The following is a 16,717-nucleotide window of genomic DNA, read 5'->3' on the forward strand; positions in this document are numbered from 1 at the left end:
GTAGGTTCTGGTCATAAATTATTGTAGCCGTCAGATCTACCAACTTTATCGAATTTAATTTTTGTTTCCACTTTTCTTTTTATGTACTTTTGGGAGTTTGGATTCATTTCGCTGGAATGGTTATACAAAGTTTTTTTTATAACCTAAGAAAGGTGAAATCATACGAACTTAGAACACATATAATCGTGATTATAACATAATTACAAGAATCTAACTAACGTTGATGATTTTTATTTTTTATTATTCTGAAGATTTCTATTAACTATTAGCTAATTACAAGAACTCGAGATCAAAATATAAGTCGGCCGACCAATAATATCGCCGAAATTTGCCAACCGGCCTATGTACGTTGATGTGTTTTTAAAACTGATAATAACAAATAGCATTGAAATGTAAAAAAAGGCTGAATATTAAAAATTTAAGAAAAATGTTTGTAAAACTAAACATAATAATGGATGAATAACATTTTGTATTTTTCATAAAAATAGTGTAAGTTTTGATAGAAATAAATGAATAACATATTCTTTTTTTTTTTTGGGTGATCAGAAGTAACAGAGTTTTCTATTAACTGAAATGCAAGGTAAATATTAAATGGCTATGATTTTGTGCGTCATCCAGTTTAGTTAGAGAAAATAATAAGATTAAACCTACACAAAAGTAATTGTGAAGACAATAAGAACTAAAGTGAACGGGGAAAAACTAGAGAAAAAAATAACTCACGTACAAGAGATTCCTAGTTGAATAGAAATGCATTTATTAAAACTACAATGCTGCACAAAAGACCTAGGTGATAAAGATTGTGGGATGGGCTGAATTTGCTCAAAGTATGAATGGTGATATGGAGCTGGAGTGGGCAACAAGTAGGGAAGATTAACTCCAGAAGCTAGAGCCTGAATGCGACGCGTTGATTTAGGCATTGCAATGAATGTGGTATATATATATTCGTTTTATAGAAGTTGAATTTGAAGGAGATTGTTGGAACATATATCATCCGATTTAAGCCCCCAAAAACAAATTATATATCATCCGGGTGCTATTACTGGATATATAACCAATAAATTAATATTTAGACTTTATGTTAGTAACAAAAATACATGGAAGGTTTCCGGGGTTATCAGAAACAGCTGTAACACATTTAATATGTTCCTAATCATAATCACAACATATCCCATTTCTATGTGCTTCAACCTCCAACTGGAAAAAAAAAACTGGTTATATATATTCAACCGTCCTCATCGGCCGCAACAGTAGTTCTGAACCTTTTTTTTTAGTAGTTTCCAACCTTACTATTGTTAAGCAGAGTAACAAACAAAATTGAGGTCAAATAGAGTTTTTAATGCGTCAGTGAGAAGAGGTCATGTAGATGACGAGAACTTTAAGATTTTTCGAAATCATAATGAGTAATCGTAATGAGTAATCTTAAGTACATGAGCGAGACTCGCCTTTGCATCATTCACTGTGAGAAGCTGATGTGCTTTGATTACGTGGGAAGTTCACAAAAAATATAACTAACATAGGAGGAATCACTCGCTCTGTCTCTAGCCCAAAAGTTGTCATTGGACCAGCTTAATTCTCTCGTGGGCTTGTCATCCACGGCCCAGCTCATATAATCATCACGTCATCGATAGTCGATACGCGTCTCCGGTTAGCAAGTGCATAACCAAATCAAATGCCGTTTCCCAAAGAATCAATCTCACAATTTATTTCTTAGAATTATTGTAATTTTTTTTTTCTGACATAAAGATAATCAGAATGACCTCCAAATTCGAAATTTTATTGATAAACTTTGAACATTTTATGTTTGGTTGAGTGATACATAATGGTGTAAAAAGTAAAAACTGATGACAATTTGGCTTTCGATAAAAATTAAGTTACAATGGTACAACGATATCCACCCATTTTTTAAACTATCAACATCATACACCTCTTATCGATGGGATAAAGATTTTCAAACAAACTTTTTATCAATGTATAGAAGTACTGTTAAGTTCTTCTTTTTCTAACATCTAAAGTTCTCTTTTTCTTGTTGGTCGACTCGAACCTATTAAGTTCTTTTTGAAAAAGAAATTAAAACCTTAAAAGAAATTTGAGAGGTTGAGAAAAAAATAGACAGGGTAGGCTGGAAAAGCTGCCACGTCCGAGAAATGGAGATTGACGTAGCATCAGAAAAAAATAAAAAAAATAAAGGAGCAAACCATGTGCGACCCACACGGATCTCCCATTCCCACTAGATTCTCCTGTCTCTCTAAAGAATATACAAAACAAATTCGAGACTATATACACACATATCTACGTATATGCTTACATGAATATGATTCCGTATGGATCGTTTTTTCAGTTGTGATTACGTATATACCAAATCGTAAGGTATCCATCGATAAATAAACATACCCACCACCAATAATATGTATATAAAAAAATATATAGTTTACACATTTTTTTTTGTTTTTCTGCATCGTTACCTATTTTCTTTCTTTTCGTTTTCTTCATTTTTCTTACGTAATTCCCCTAATTACATATATGTTCCGTAGACAATACGAAACCAAACTAAGAAATGCAACAAGCGTTAGGGTTCTCGTCACTGAAAAGCTGCGGCGGAGGAACCCTTTCGATGACGTATAAAGGCTGATAATAATACATCATCCTCTTCATCCCTTCCTCTTCCGCCGCCACAGCCATCTCCTCCTTTGCCGCCTCTTCTTGCTCGCCACCGTCCTCTTTCTTTTCCTCTCCGGCCTCTTTTTGATCTTCCTCTCCTGCAGTTTCTGCGGGTTTTTCATCATCGCCTTCAGGTTCACCGTTCTCCTCCTTCTTCTCTTCCTCCGCCGCCGGTTTTTCAGGTTCCGGGTCGGGTTGGGGTACGATTCGGGCCTGCTTTTTGGTTCGACGGTAGACGTAATCCACCAGTTTCTCTTCGTCCATCGTCCCCGTCACTATTACTTTTCCGGTGGTGTATTCCGTCACAGTTGTTTGGACCCCTAAGCAACAATATTAGTCAGTCTAAAAGTCCTAACGTTACATCAATAAAAACTTTATAGTACAATATACCAAAGAATATAATAGAACCGCGTCGCCACATATAAATTCCCATTTTTAGGAGTTAACTTTTCCTCTCAAAATCATTTTACTATAAACTAAGAAAAATATATTATACCTTATATATTAAATAAATCAGATTAAATCCTAGAAACCAATCAAAAATCCAAAACTTCTGACCAATATGCTTGTGCACTTATGAAATAATCCAAAAAACCAATCAATTAAATGTCTTCAACAAACTTTAGCTTAAACAAAATATGCTTGTGCACTTATGAAATAATCGTAGTGCACGTGATTCATAACAAGATAATGATTTTCAAAGTGACACAGGACATGAAAATTAAGAGAGTCTATACAGAATGATATAGAATTTTGATATGGGTACATATGTTTTAACGGTGGTCGGTGGGTAAAATCAATATAAAAGACATTTTGTATGATTATGTTTAGGTATGCCATTCATTCAAAACAACTAACTACAAACAAAAAAAATACTTATCAATATAACCAAAATATTTTTGGATTTACCCATTTTTAACATTTTTATATGAAAAAATAGTATTTTTGTTTTGGCTTGATCAAGCAAATCTAAATGTACCTCTCATTTTGAGAATCTTCTTCTTAAGCTGGTCAGCACAAGCTTGGCAGTGCATGTTTACGTCGAGCTCAACAGTGGTCATGAGGCCGGAGACCTGAGAGGTTATGATCGGCGGCAGAGGCTCTCCCTCGGCGGCCGGAAGCGGCGAGAGGACTTTTGCCATTCTTTTAGTCTTCTTCTTGATTTTGTTGCACACTGCTTGTGGATCCAACACTCCCTTTATCGTCACTTGGTTCTCACTCATGTCCATCGCCACTTCTTCCACACCTACACAATTATTTACTTCTCTTATGGAGCTTTATACAATAATATTTAGGTACTTTGAATAATATTTAGTTTGAAATCATTTTTATATATGGTCGTTGGGATTTTGAGAATAAAGCTGTTGGTTTTCATAATAAATTAAACTGAAGTTTTTTTTATAATAATTAATTCTTTAACCGAAACTAATTATTATATATATATATATATATATATTTATTTGTTTACCTCTAATTTTTAGAATAGATCTTTCAATCTTCTTAGCACACCCTACACAATGCAAGTCGACGTAGAGTATGAATGGCGGAGGCGGTGGCGGCGGCTCCTCCTCCACTGTTGGTTTCTCCTCCTCAGACGCCCCTTTCTTCTCCTCCGCCACGTCATCATTCTTCTGATTCTTCTCCGCCGAGGCAGGCTCTGGGACGGCTTCTGGTACGGAGGCTACTTCCTTTGCTTCCTAATAATGAAAACATCAATTAATGATAAATAGGTATTTTTGTTGCAAACTAAAATATTGTATTGGAACTTTGAGTCTTACTGGTTTCACTTCTTCTCCCATGTTTAGAATCAGTGGTTATAGGAAGATTATAAATGCATGAAACGAAGAAGAGAGAGATGTTATGAAGGATTAGTGTGAAGAGGGAGAGTATTTATACGAAACACTCAAATATAAAAAGACGAAGGAGGGAATTGAATTATTGATGAATAATTAAAGTTATAGTATAAGGTAGGAGCTAACAGAACATAAAGCATAAGAGGTTGATTCCATAGCACATGGCTGAGAATTAATCATCCAACATATGTAGAGACACACCCCTTCACCCTTGTACCTTATATATAGATTTATTCTCACCATCAATTATGTTTTAAAAGTTTTTTACAAACAACTTATTTTCGTTTTTTTTTAATTACCATTTTCTTAAGAGGGTCGGGAACAAGATGGCCCGAGGTTGGTACGTTTTATAGACATAGAATGTGGCTGTACTTTATCATTTACCGGTGATATATCGCTAAATGATTTTGTATAGTCATATCGTATTAATTATTGAATTATGGCCGGTTTGTTTCGACGCATGGACGAATGAATTCATACATTAAAAAGTTCACTATATATGTTGGTTCAGTTTTTTTAGTTAGGTTTTTGAAATAAAATATAATCTTATTAATTTTTTTATTATAATTTGTTTTTTTCCCCATAGATCTAAAATTTATGCTTTGAAATTTATAACAAAATGACCAAAAGAACATGCAATTCAACGTAAAATTAAAATGGAGCTATTTGAGTGTAAATTAGATTTTTTTCTAAATTGATGGCATATCTTTTCAATTTATAAAGAATGATTTTTGCAAAGATATTCCGTCTTTTATTTTTTTACAGGCTCACACTTTTTGGCATGAAAATCTAGTTTCTTATACCTCATCGACATCCGAGCTCAGTTTTAAGTTTGATATAACGAGCATCATCATCTACATGGATGCACAAACGAACCACATACATATTATATCCTAATACAACAATGGATTCTTAGCAAATTCCTTCTCTTGATTCCTGAATCCCTCTGTTGTATTTTTTTTTCATGGGAGAAAGGTATATTCTTGATAAAGAGGAAAATATACGTAGGAACGGAATCATGAGATAATATATTTGGCATCGGAAAGGACAATGCTTTGCATCATACTCACCGACTTTCTTGATCACATAAATAAGTCTTCCTCTATATTTTTTTGGATTCTGTTATATTTTATATAAAAACTTTACTTTATATATTTAATCATTTTTATCGTGGAACTTTTTTTTCCAAAATGAAAAATTTCATTTATATATGTTTATTTTTCTGTTCCTTTTTATAAATTTTTCTATTTACCGTGGACCTTTGATTCATATTTGAACAAGATATGAATCAGTTGTTTGTTTCACATATTTAGTCCTTGATTATTTCAAACACAGATTTTCTTGTTTGTCTTTACTACTATATTTTTAACTTTGGAACATTGTGTTTGCCTTTACATATGAAACATTTTCCTTTAGATTTTATTTTAATTACCATATTTTCATATATATTTTTGCTGTAAAAATAGTAACCGCTAAATAAATACAGGAAATTAACGTATGCATTTATGTAAACACTTTCTAAAAAAAAATTAAACATAGGTGAATTCATTTGGAAAATGTAATTTTTATAACATCTTATAGGGTAAATGCAAACGCAAAGGTAAATTACAGATAATATGTTGTCATATTTAATTTCTCCTTGGTCCAAATATTTTTCAAATTGGTTAGAAAAGACAAATCAAACTGTAGTTTTATTAATTGTATGAAACTATTAAATAGTTTACATATTTTTCGTTCGTTAAAGCGGATATAGTGATTTGATTTATTTCCTTTTAGAAGAAGCATCACAATCCTTTACCCACAAGTTCGGTTAATTGTATTCTCGATACTAAGAACAATCTAATCAGTAGAAACGTCATAAAATGTGTTTCATATTTCACAAAAAATTAAGATAAGTAGCAAACATATTTCTTAAAAAGCAGATTTTGGGGATGGATTCAACGTGGGGTGCACAACAAAATTTGAAAAAGAACTGCTAAAATTATTTGTGGTTTAAAAAACTTGTAAAAACTTTTGGCAAGGTGGAAAGTATCAAAGTAGAAAACCACGTGGGATGCTTTATTTAAATTTGGACAAACGAGAGATCATTTGTATATTTTTTTTGGCAGTTAAGACAGATTTTGTAGACTAAGAAGCAGATTGTTGTACTCAATTATTCGACGAATGTTAGTTCACGTGATTAAGAGAAGTTATTGAATTAATTACGGATGCGTTATATATTGACAGTTTTGGGGTCACAAACTAGCCAGAAGTTTTAGAACATGACTTTTCGGTAATGATGGAGACATCATATATTGTCTAATTACATAAATATATAACTTGGATGTGAATACACTTTTTTAATTTGAACTAATTAATACGCAACATGGAACGTCGTTCTTTAAAAATAAAAATGGAGCGTCGCTGATGAAAAAATCTTTGGAACCTCATCTAATCGACTAGTCATCTTCATATCACATATGCACTTTAGGTTACACACCTAAATCAATGTGTATGCATCACCTGTGCCCTGTTTGATATAATAAATTTTTAAAATATAGATACACATATTTTGGTTATCTAAGATAATATAATAAGCGATACAGTTAGATTAACATAATTAGAAATTAAAGTGATCCCATTTTGAGTCTAACCACTAAGATAAAGTAAATGCTAAAAAAATGGTACATGGTAGACCTCGACATGAAATTTGCAATTTGATATATTTAGCTATTAGTTTCATCTCTTTCAAAAAAAAAAATTAAAACGTTACATTCCATTATAACTTATTGTTTTGGTTGAAATAATTTTACATTTAAGTAAAAAAAAAGAAGTATATTAAAGTATTAAGAGAATTCACTCAGATTAATGTATGTAGTTGAGAAGTTTTAATCCATGTTATATTAAAGTATATTAAAGGAGTACTAAATATAACTTATAACTATTTTTATTAGTTATAATTATATTTGTCAAAGTAGATACCTGATTAAGAATATAACTGATCAAATTTGAGTCAAAACCCGGATTATAGATTGGCCATTATGTATAGATAATTTAAAATATTATAGTTGTTGGAAATTGTTAATAGATGTTGATTATAACTTCTATACAACATTTTAAGAATTTAACTTGGTTCATATTCACCTTCTATTTTAACATTTCAATTTTTTAAGTTAACTATATTTATAATTTAAATTTTAACCAAATTAGTCTCTTTATAAGTTAATAATTCATTAAATTAATAAAACTTAAAAGTTTTAACATTATTAATTTAAAAAGTTTTTACTGTATTTATAGTTAGAGGTCTCACTTTACGTCTATACGTTAAAGTTTTTTTGTTTTTTCTAAAGAGTTAAGATTCTGTTCGAATGTACCGATTTAACGTTGTATAACATAGTTTTTGACTTTTTGTTAAGGAAAAAGGATTTAATGGAGATGGCATTGGTGAAATGTGAGGTCATCTAATTTATTTATTATCTACATATTTTTAAAAAGGTAAACAGTTAAGGTTTATGTTTACATGTGACCAGACACCTGGAACTGACTCAGCTTCTACTACAACAACATGCTTATGCCTCATGCATACATTTCTGTGCCTGTCTATGTATGCATCTTTTAAAGTCTATATACATGTAGATCTGATTCAACAAATATACGCATATCTCCATATTTCTTGGTGGGTTTGGCAAGAATTTCTAGAAATGTTTAGAATTACAAATTTTTGAATAAAAATACTCTGCATTAGTAGAATAGACATAAATATATTTGGTACTCGTTTTGTATATGTTTTCAAACAATAAGTATTAATGATTAAGCAATATAAATTAGATATTTGCAAATATACCAAAAATTACAGGTATATATCTTGTGTCTACACTAATTTATACGTTTTATTGTATGCCGCAAACTAACTTTTGCCAAGAAGTTTTGGTAAGTTGGTTGAGAACTTGAGATTATGACTACGGATTATGACTAAAGTTTAGTTAAGTTTTTCTTTGAAACTGCGAATCTGGACATAACTTTCTTGTATACCTATAAGGCTATAACTGAACTTTCAAGTCCGAATACTTTGATCCGATCGTTTTGATAGTATGCTTTAGACGATATACTTTCTGTTTCCGCTATTGTTTTAGTCGAGACCTAAAGAAAAAACTCATTGTTGGATGGGTTGTTTATTTCAAAATTATTCAGATATTGTGACGTAACAAAAACCTTGAAGGCTTTTCTGTTTTTTTTTCTTGGGTTATATTTGCTGAGAAATGATATATCTATTCTTTTGTCAAAGCTGATAAATGATATATAAAGATAAGTTATTGAAACATTTTCTGGAAATAATATGATTTTCCTTTTATACTTACCTGCAACATGCGACGTTAATCTGTTTCAAAAGATATCTAAAAAAGTCAAAAACAAAAGCCATATTGCTAAGCTAATATCAATAGGTAATAACTATAAAGCACTGTATAACAAAAAAAAGAAGTAATAACTAGTCTATATGGTATAACTGATTTACTTTTAAATGCAAAAATATTTTTTGAATAAATAGACGTTAAATATACCTTTGTTTGACCAAAATATAGACTTTAGTTTTATCTAATGTTTGTTTTCGAGCATCGAGTCATTCATATCCACTATTGTAATATTACGCTTTAAAGGTGTCGTCGCCTATTTTAGTCATTATATAATCGGAATATTAAATGAATTAAATAACATGATACGTGAATTCTAAAAATAGTTGGGATAAAGTTAGTTGGTGTTCGGTGCATCGCATGTGGTGACATGAGTCCAACTGCAATAGCGTTAAGATTCGAATGTACATACATATATTCGATGTTTAAGTATTAGGATTTCTCCAAAAAAGTATATTAGAAGGAAAAAGGGAATATTAGAAGGGGTTTTGTTTTTTTTGAAGAAAAATTATTCGAAGGAGTTGTTGTAGTTAAATACAATTGAAATACCGAGAGTTCTCCTCTAGTTATGTTGTAGAAGTAGAGACTTGAAGTTGAAAGTTCTAGTTAAGATTCTTTCCAAGTCATCTCTCACCATAGCGATGGATAAATCCTAATTTATTTGATATAATATATTTTCCCAAACTATTATTTATTTTACAAGATGTGGATTTTTTTAATTCTATTAGATTGCAGGTTGAATTATAGAATACTCTCTCCGTTTTTTATTAATTGTCGTTTTAAAAAATTTTATTTGTTTTAAATTAGTTGTCGTTTTCAGTTATCAAATGCAACATTTATTAGGATTTTATTTTTTAAGATTATTTTTATTATGCAATTTATTTTATTATTGGTTGAATTGTGTTTAAATAGATAATTAATAATGTTTTTATATTAAAAAACTAATACAATTAATATTAATTAAATACGTAACCTTAAAACGACAACTAAATAAATCCAGATGAAGTATATTATTAGCATCACAAATAATATATTACCAACACAATTTTGACCCAAAAAAAGATATATATTACCAACACAAAAATAGAATTCGAAACAAAGAAATCTCTAAGAGTCCTTTTAGATGATCTTAAACACATACGAACTGTAAACTATGAGCAATACAAGTTAACTACTACCTCCTAAACCAGTCTTAGTTAAGCTTAAGCGAACAACAACAAGAAGAAGAAGAAGGAGAGATGAAGAACCCGGCCAAACCCCTATTTTATACACAAATCCGTGCTCTCAACCCGTAAAACCACCTTCTTCCTTTATTCTCATCACCATGAATTTGACTGAAAAACACAAAGCTTCAGCGGAATTTTGCGGTTAGACAGCAAACCGACATTGCAAAGACAACCGCTACAACGCCCGCGCTGAAAAGCCCTTTGTATGAACATCCCATAGCTGCAATCTTCTTGAATATGAAACCGCTCCTGCTATTCCATCTCATGAAATTTCCACACCCTTTCGTTATAGTTTCTCTTGCTGTGTCCATCACCTGTAACCATTTCATCGCGTCCGAGACCAAAGGCTAGAAATTATTATGCATTTTCAAGGGTTCTTATTTGAACATATATGAAAACAACAAACTTCTTCCCTACCTCTTTCTTGACAGTTTCTGGCTTCTGACTGTTATGGTTAACCTGAAGACGCAGCCTTCTTGAGGCATCTCCCTGCATTACAAACTGCTCAGCACAACCCGGGGCCTGTGTCCGTCGTGCCCTAATCTTGATTCCTGTTCCAGATACATCATTGATCATGTTGCATATGTTGACAGGATTCTGTGGCTCATATGTACTTTGTTCAAGCGTCGGTAGAGCTAAATGTTTCGTCTCTGGAAACTCATAGGGAATCTCAAGAGCCGATTCCAAGAGCTCGAACATCATTTCGTCGGCGTCGTTTGTGCCGTACTGAGTCTGAATGTGAGCCACACTCTGGTTACTGAACAAGTCGTTTGAACCAGACTGAAAACCAAGCTCTGATTGCACCTGAGAGTGCAACGGAGAGTACAGATTGCAATCCAGGGACTCCAACTCCAGATATGACTGCCAATCGATATGGTCAAGCTGCTGATTAAAAAATAAAGTTTTGTTAGTCTACATAGCAGTGTACTCGCCTCCTGTAATGAAAAGATTGGATTTTGTTCATCCTTACCTCGGTGGTTGTAACTTCAGGGGCAGAGTTTTCACTATGACATTCACCGGAGACTACAAGAGAAGATTCCCCGTTGTCTGAAGGCTTTGCATCGTCGTCGTCGGTTTTAGGGAAAACCAGAGATACCTCAGACAGTTCAACCTCGGACTTCATCTCGTCCACAACAGCTGGAGACGAGACTGCTGGTTCGACTTCACTCGACTTTAAATCCTCTGGCGCTGCTCCATTCACAACATCTTGCTTCTTAAACAATTTGCATATGACAAATGGGTTCTGCAACCAATACAAATCCAAGAAACCACAATCAGAAACTCGAAAGATCGAAACACAAAAAAAAAGTAAGTGGCATTTTTGGTCTCTACCTGGCCAGACTTTGTTCCATCAAGATCCTTCTCGGTTGCACGGTACTCGTGCATAATCCAACAGGTTCGTGAGCCCTTAGGAGCACGACCTGTGTAGAAGACTAGAGTCCTCTTAACGCCTATAATCTTGGTGTTGCCTGATTTGACCTTGCGATCTTTCCCAGTAGCTTTCCAGTAGCCAGCCACAGTGGCCCGATTCATTCTACTTCCGCTCGGATACTTCCGGTCCAATGGACAGAAGAAGAGCCACTCTGAGTCTGTTGTCTTCACAACAGAAAAATCTGCAACACAACACCACCACCACCATACGAAAAATTTCAACTCTTCACTCGATTATCCAATACATACTCAAATTCACTAATTCCACTACCCAGGACAAGAAAAAATTGATAATTTGTTCCAAAATTGGATGAAATCAAGCCTGAGAGTTAGTGAAACCGGGACTAGAGAGCTAAATTCACTGATTCCAGTACCCAAGACAAGAAAAAGAGCCTAATTTCTTCCAAATTTGGGTGAAATCAAGCCTAAGAGTTAGTGAAACCGGGACTATAGAGCTAATACTATTGCAAAATGTAACTGATCGCTTCACAGACTAATATAAATAGATGTCAAAGTAATGACAGATCGATCAGAGAAAAAACAAGAGATATATGTAAATCGAGACGAGAGACTGAGAAATGATAAAGTGAATACCGGGCAAATCCCATGGCTCCCATTTGCAGATATCGACCTCACGGATTACTCTGACGTCGTCATCGTGGCCGTTGATCTTAAGCCGGAGATAGTATTTGACTAACTCCTCGTCCGTCGGACTAAATCTGAACCCCACCGGTAGTGAGGCCAGCGATAAGACTTCCATGTCTTCTTTCACAGGTATGCGACTTTGAGAGAATTCGAGTTCACAGGTAAAACGAACAAGGGGCTAGTATCCCAGAACTGGATCAGAGATGCGATTCAAAGGTATCGAGAAGGAAACAAAAAACCCAGATTCCAGAATTTGACAAATACGAAAATAAAACCTAGCTAGAATCGATGCGATTTGGTAAAGTGGAGAAGATGAAGAAGTGACACGATTTGGTCAGAGCAGAGAGATATCAATCAAAGAGAGGATGGAAAAAGCAGCGCGTGGAAGTTATTTGGATATTATACACGCGCCACTTTCCCAGAAGGCAGAATACACTCAGAACCACGTTCGTTACGCGTAAAGGGAGAAATATTGAACTACCTGTTTTACCCCTCAAGCAGAGTCGTAAATAATTATTAAGTAAAGTGAGGATGTCTGAAAGAGAGATGCCAGCTAACGAATCATATATTGACACGTAGATGAAGTAAAAGAAGCTTCGTCGAATAGTCCAAATTCTTAGTGGAAAAGTGGACTGCCCATCTTGATACTAGATTTTTGTTGTTTAGGCCCAACAACGACTAAACCAAATGTGTAGTGATCCTTCATTCATCTAACTAACCATCCTTTTATTTTAGTTTGAACGGGCATTGAATTTATTAATTCACATGTAAACACAGATGCATAAATTAGTGTTTGAAAAAATCGAACCTAAGTGCTTGCGCTTGCGTTTGCGTTTGCACTTCAATTTGATAATAATGCAATATTTGTTGGTGTGGTACAGAAGAACAATGCATAAGACCAAGAAGAAGTTGAGTAATCAGAAAACTTTTCGATTGAAAATGTCCAAGAGACTGTTCCTATAGAACTGCTTTAATGAGGAGAAAGCAGCGTTGCTGCTACAGATCAATCTTCTTCTACAGTGGTAAAGCCAGTCGAAGAAAAGGCATTGACTATCACTGCAACACTTGAGAAAGTGGATGAGACAGTAGTTGTTCCAGTTCCACCAGAGAAGGTTGAAGCGGCTGCAACTGAAGCTATTTCATCTGAGAATATGCATCGAAATACATGGTGGCTACTGAACTGATAGAAAAAAAGCAAAGAATTAAAGAAGATAGCAAAGAATCTCTTGTCACGGTTTGGTTTTAGAACATACTTTTTTTTTTAATCTTTTTGTTTTCTGGACTTTGATTTGATTTCTTGTTACTTACCAGAAGAAAGTGAAAATGTTATGAGCTTTTGTTTCAGTTTTTTTTTTTTTTTAATTTTTTTCAATCAGTTCAATTAACTTATCCTTTATGAATTGAATTACACCTAACGCTATGAAAACCAAAAAAAAAAAATTACACCTACGGCACATTTCTATATGGTCCAAATTTACAAAAGTCAGCTAAACTACGAGTAGTTGAATAACGAAGTATCTGATAGTGATCCGGCCCTATCCACCTTCTTTTTTTCAAAAAATAAAACTTTTTGGGAATCAGGACAAGTCCAATTTTGGATATTTTCTTGAACAACGTTCCTCAAATCTGGGTCCAATTTTCCGGCTTTTGAGATTTTCTTGTGACGCAACTGCGTATTTAAGGATGTGATTGGTCTCTTCTCTTCCAACTACTTACAAACATCAACATTTGCTAGCGTTTGCATGCGGCTATATACGTTTGACATCACTTATAAGTTATAACAATTAGTTGATTGTATATCCTGATAACGTTTAAATTTCTCTAAAAGACTAAATCAAATTAATTCATTCACTTCAGCATTTGCAATAGTAGGCAGTTATGAGAAAATAAATGTCTATAACAAATTATGTTGGCATCAAAATAAAGTATTTACAGAAAAAAAAAAACTTTAGTGAAAAACTTTATCGTATTCTACTAAATTTTATCATTTCAAGTTTACATATCTTTACTGGTGTTTCCTAGAAGAATAGAAGTTAGGTATACTGGTGTTTCCTAGAAGAATAGAAGTTAGATGTACCTTGTATTGTATAGTATCTCTAGTATGAAATTTTATAGTTTGACTTTTTATGGATCCGTAACATTTGTCCTATTTACAAAATACTTTTAAGGAGATCTCAAACAATTAATGTGGTTAATTAACCAGAAAACAATTAATGTGGTTACCAGAAAACAATTAATGTGGCTAATCTCGTAATACTACTAATGCTAATTGGCTAATCAGTACGAATAGTTGCTTTTTATATACTAGTAACATAAACTGATTGAGGATCTACATAACTTTAGCATCTGGAAACAAAATTTTAAAACAACACGTGATGGATCATTTTTCATAACACTGATAAGCGAATTCATCAATTTGGCAGTTTTACGGTCGCTACTCTCTACAAGAAATAAAAGTAATTTCCGACAGTTAGATTCGTATTTCACATTTGAAAAGTTTGGTACTGGTACCATTTTATTCACTAAGCATAACTCTTAGACCGAAAAAAACGAAAAGCAATAGGATAACTCTCTGACACGGTTCAACTACCATTGAACCTAAATCAATACAATTTAGAAGATTTGTATGCTCCATAAAACAAATCTCTCCTCAATCTCTCTCAACTACTTGTTACACATTATGAGCTAAGCTTCTAATCTCAGTCTCCTCCGCATCGGCGACCCCAACACTACCTTCCATGGAATCAAACGTTAAATCAAGAAAGTACAACAAAGAAACAAGAACGCAACAAGTTATGAACATCGGGATGGGACCAAAGATCCATAGGAACAAAGGCGATGAGAAGTAGAACGCTCTTAGTCCTAGCGACCAAAAGTAGCTACCACGATTAACCGTTGCAGCCACATAGTCTTGGTTTATCATAAGACTACCATGGCTATGACCACCCGAAGAAACAGCCATGAGCTGTTTAAAGGGGACATTAATGAGGATGCTTGCATGGCTGTAATAACGGATTGATTGGACGTTGAGAAGAAACGCGACTAAGAAGCAAACGAGGATTGCAAAGAACTTGATCGAGAAGGCTCTGTCGCTTTTGTCCCCAAATACAAACCATACCGATCGCTCTCCTGTACCGCTGGTCATTAGTACCGCGATTAGTGAACACAACATTATTGCGGTTGATGCCAATAGAGTTGACGCCATTATGTTGTTCCTTAGCGTTTGAACTGCTAAAACACCGTTTTTTGATGAATCCTGTACTAATTTGTAGCACAAGGATATAAATTAGTTGTAGTTTAATACTAGGACAATAAGTCTAAAAACAAACCAAAAAAGAGGGATATAAATATTAACGGAAAAAAGAAAATGTTTATGAACATTTTTTCAAAGAGTAGCATCCGTTTGTTTTTTCCCAGAAATGCAAAGCATCTTTTCAGTGTCATTTAGCTTTTCACACTTGGAGACTCATTTAATAGGGAAATTTCCAGAATCTTACTGTTACGTAAAGAACTTAAATTTAATTACGTTCACATATGAAGAGAAAAATAATCTCTCGACAAAAAATTACAAACAATATAATATTGTATCAATATATCAAATTTACTTGTCAGTTGGAGGCGCATGCATGATGCCTATACAGACACATATATATTAATATTTATAAACATATATATGCACAATGTATATTCTCAGTATTTAGAGAAAAAAATGTATATTCTCAGCCTCCAATTCCTCCAACACAAGAGGAACTGAAGCCGTTGACAGGATTTTCTTTCCCAGGAAAATCTCTACACATGCATACACTTATCATTTATCACAACTTATTCAAATTGATTAAAAATTTATCGTTATATATATAAACATGTAACAAAAATAGTATGTATAGTCGTATAGAGATAAACACACATCCACACGGACGTGCGAGTAATATGCACGGGATTCTCCTTAATTAGTTATCTCCAACCCTCAATATATAACCAATGAGCTGAATCAAAAAAACCTTCTCCTGGAGAATTTTTTTAAAAATTGTTTCATTTTCCGGGAAAACGTTCATCGACTCATGCAGATTACTAAATATGAAGAGATCGAAATCTATGAAAAAAATAAATCATCTATCAAAATAAAGCAGATAAAAATAAGAAGGGAAAAAAAGGAAAAGACCTCCATCATGGCTTGGACCCAAAGGCGGCGATTGAAGGCGTTAAGGCCTACGACGGTTGAAGATGGACGGTGGATGATGCGGCGGAGAAGCCACAGATGATAGAATACCATCAAACCCATCCCCAACGGCACCAATATGTAATCCAAATACTCACGCTCCATTTTTCTTTCTTTCTTAATCTTAAATCACGATTAGAAAATAATAAAACAAAAAAAGAAATGAAGAGATTGAGAGAATCAAAGAGTCTCAGAATCAAAGTGGAGCACGGGTCTTACGTGGACCCTTCCGCATCTAATGCGGCCCCTTCTCTCTCTCTCTCTGTATTTCGTTTTGTGCCCCCCGGATTCTCAGCC

At 33.7% G+C, this 16,717-nt stretch overlaps 3 protein-coding genes across 4 annotated transcripts; all 3 read right to left on the reverse strand.

Annotated features, from left to right (window-relative positions):
- Positions 1 to 2,337: 2,337 nt before the first annotated feature.
- LOC18013013 (heavy metal-associated isoprenylated plant protein 9) lies at positions 2,338 to 4,821 on the reverse strand. The gene is made up of 4 exons (XM_006394651.2): positions 4,437 to 4,821; positions 4,127 to 4,355; positions 3,638 to 3,904; positions 2,338 to 2,978 (listed from the first exon to the last, which is right to left on the reverse strand). The coding sequence occupies exons 1-4, from the start codon at positions 4,455 to 4,457 to the stop codon at positions 2,548 to 2,550; spliced, it is 948 nt and encodes a 315-aa protein (XP_006394713.1). The 5' UTR covers positions 4,458 to 4,821; the 3' UTR covers positions 2,338 to 2,547.
- A 5,182-nt stretch (positions 4,822 to 10,003) lies between these two features.
- LOC18013055 (NAC domain-containing protein 91) lies at positions 10,004 to 12,595 on the reverse strand. Of its 2 annotated transcripts, none has more exons than XM_024151574.1 (5): positions 12,151 to 12,595; positions 11,458 to 11,738; positions 11,096 to 11,368; positions 10,543 to 11,007; positions 10,004 to 10,439 (listed from the first exon to the last, which is right to left on the reverse strand). In XM_024151574.1, the coding sequence occupies exons 1-5, from the start codon at positions 12,314 to 12,316 to the stop codon at positions 10,251 to 10,253; spliced, it is 1,374 nt and encodes a 457-aa protein (XP_024007342.1). In that variant the 5' UTR covers positions 12,317 to 12,595; the 3' UTR covers positions 10,004 to 10,250. The 2 variants fall into 2 exon arrangements, with proteins under 2 accessions (XP_024007342.1, XP_006394715.1); XM_006394653.2 differs by having other exon boundaries at positions 10,543 to 11,010.
- Positions 12,596 to 14,705: 2,110 nt separating this feature from the next.
- On the reverse strand, positions 14,706 to 16,717 carry LOC18013056. The gene is made up of 2 exons (XM_006394654.2): positions 16,364 to 16,717; positions 14,706 to 15,457 (listed from the first exon to the last, which is right to left on the reverse strand). Exons 1-2 carry the CDS (start codon positions 16,523 to 16,525, stop codon positions 14,873 to 14,875), a joined length of 747 nt encoding a protein of 248 aa, XP_006394716.1. The 5' UTR covers positions 16,526 to 16,717; the 3' UTR covers positions 14,706 to 14,872.

Source organism: Eutrema salsugineum, unplaced genomic scaffold (assembly GCF_000478725.1).
Source record: "Eutrema salsugineum unplaced genomic scaffold, Eutsalg1_0 scaffold_6, whole genome shotgun sequence".
Lineage (NCBI taxonomy): Eukaryota > Viridiplantae > Streptophyta > Magnoliopsida > Brassicales > Brassicaceae > Eutrema > Eutrema salsugineum.

Bases quoted from the DNA above. Each gene is read 5' to 3' on its own strand.
- LOC18013013 (XM_006394651.2), bottom strand. From the start codon at position 4,457: ATGGGAGAAGAAGTGAAACCA. The intron at 3,905-4,126 runs GTAAACAAATAA...ATAATTGTGTAG, and splicing joins ATCTATTCTAAAAATTAGAG to GTGTGGAAGAAGTGGCGATG. The intron at 2,979-3,637 runs GTACATTTAGAT...ATTGTTGCTTAG, and splicing joins GAAGATTCTCAAAATGAGAG to GGGTCCAAACAACTGTGACG.
- LOC18013055 (XM_006394653.2), bottom strand. From the start codon at position 12,316: ATGGAAGTCTTATCGCTGGCCTCACTACCGGTGGGGTTCAGATTTAGT. The intron at 11,369-11,457 runs GTAGAGACCAAA...TATTGGTTGCAG, and splicing joins ATGGAACAAAGTCTGGCCAG to AACCCATTTGTCATATGCAA. The intron at 11,011-11,095 runs GTAAGGATGAAC...TTTTTTAATCAG, and splicing joins CTGAAGTTACAACCACCGAG to CAGCTTGACCATATCGATTG.
- LOC18013056 (XM_006394654.2), bottom strand. From the start codon at position 16,525: ATGGAGCGTGAGTATTTGGATTACATATTGGTGCCGTTGGGGATGGGT. The intron at 15,458-16,363 runs GTCTTTTCCTTT...AAATTAGTACAG, and splicing joins GGGTCCAAGCCATGATGGAG to GATTCATCAAAAAACGGTGT.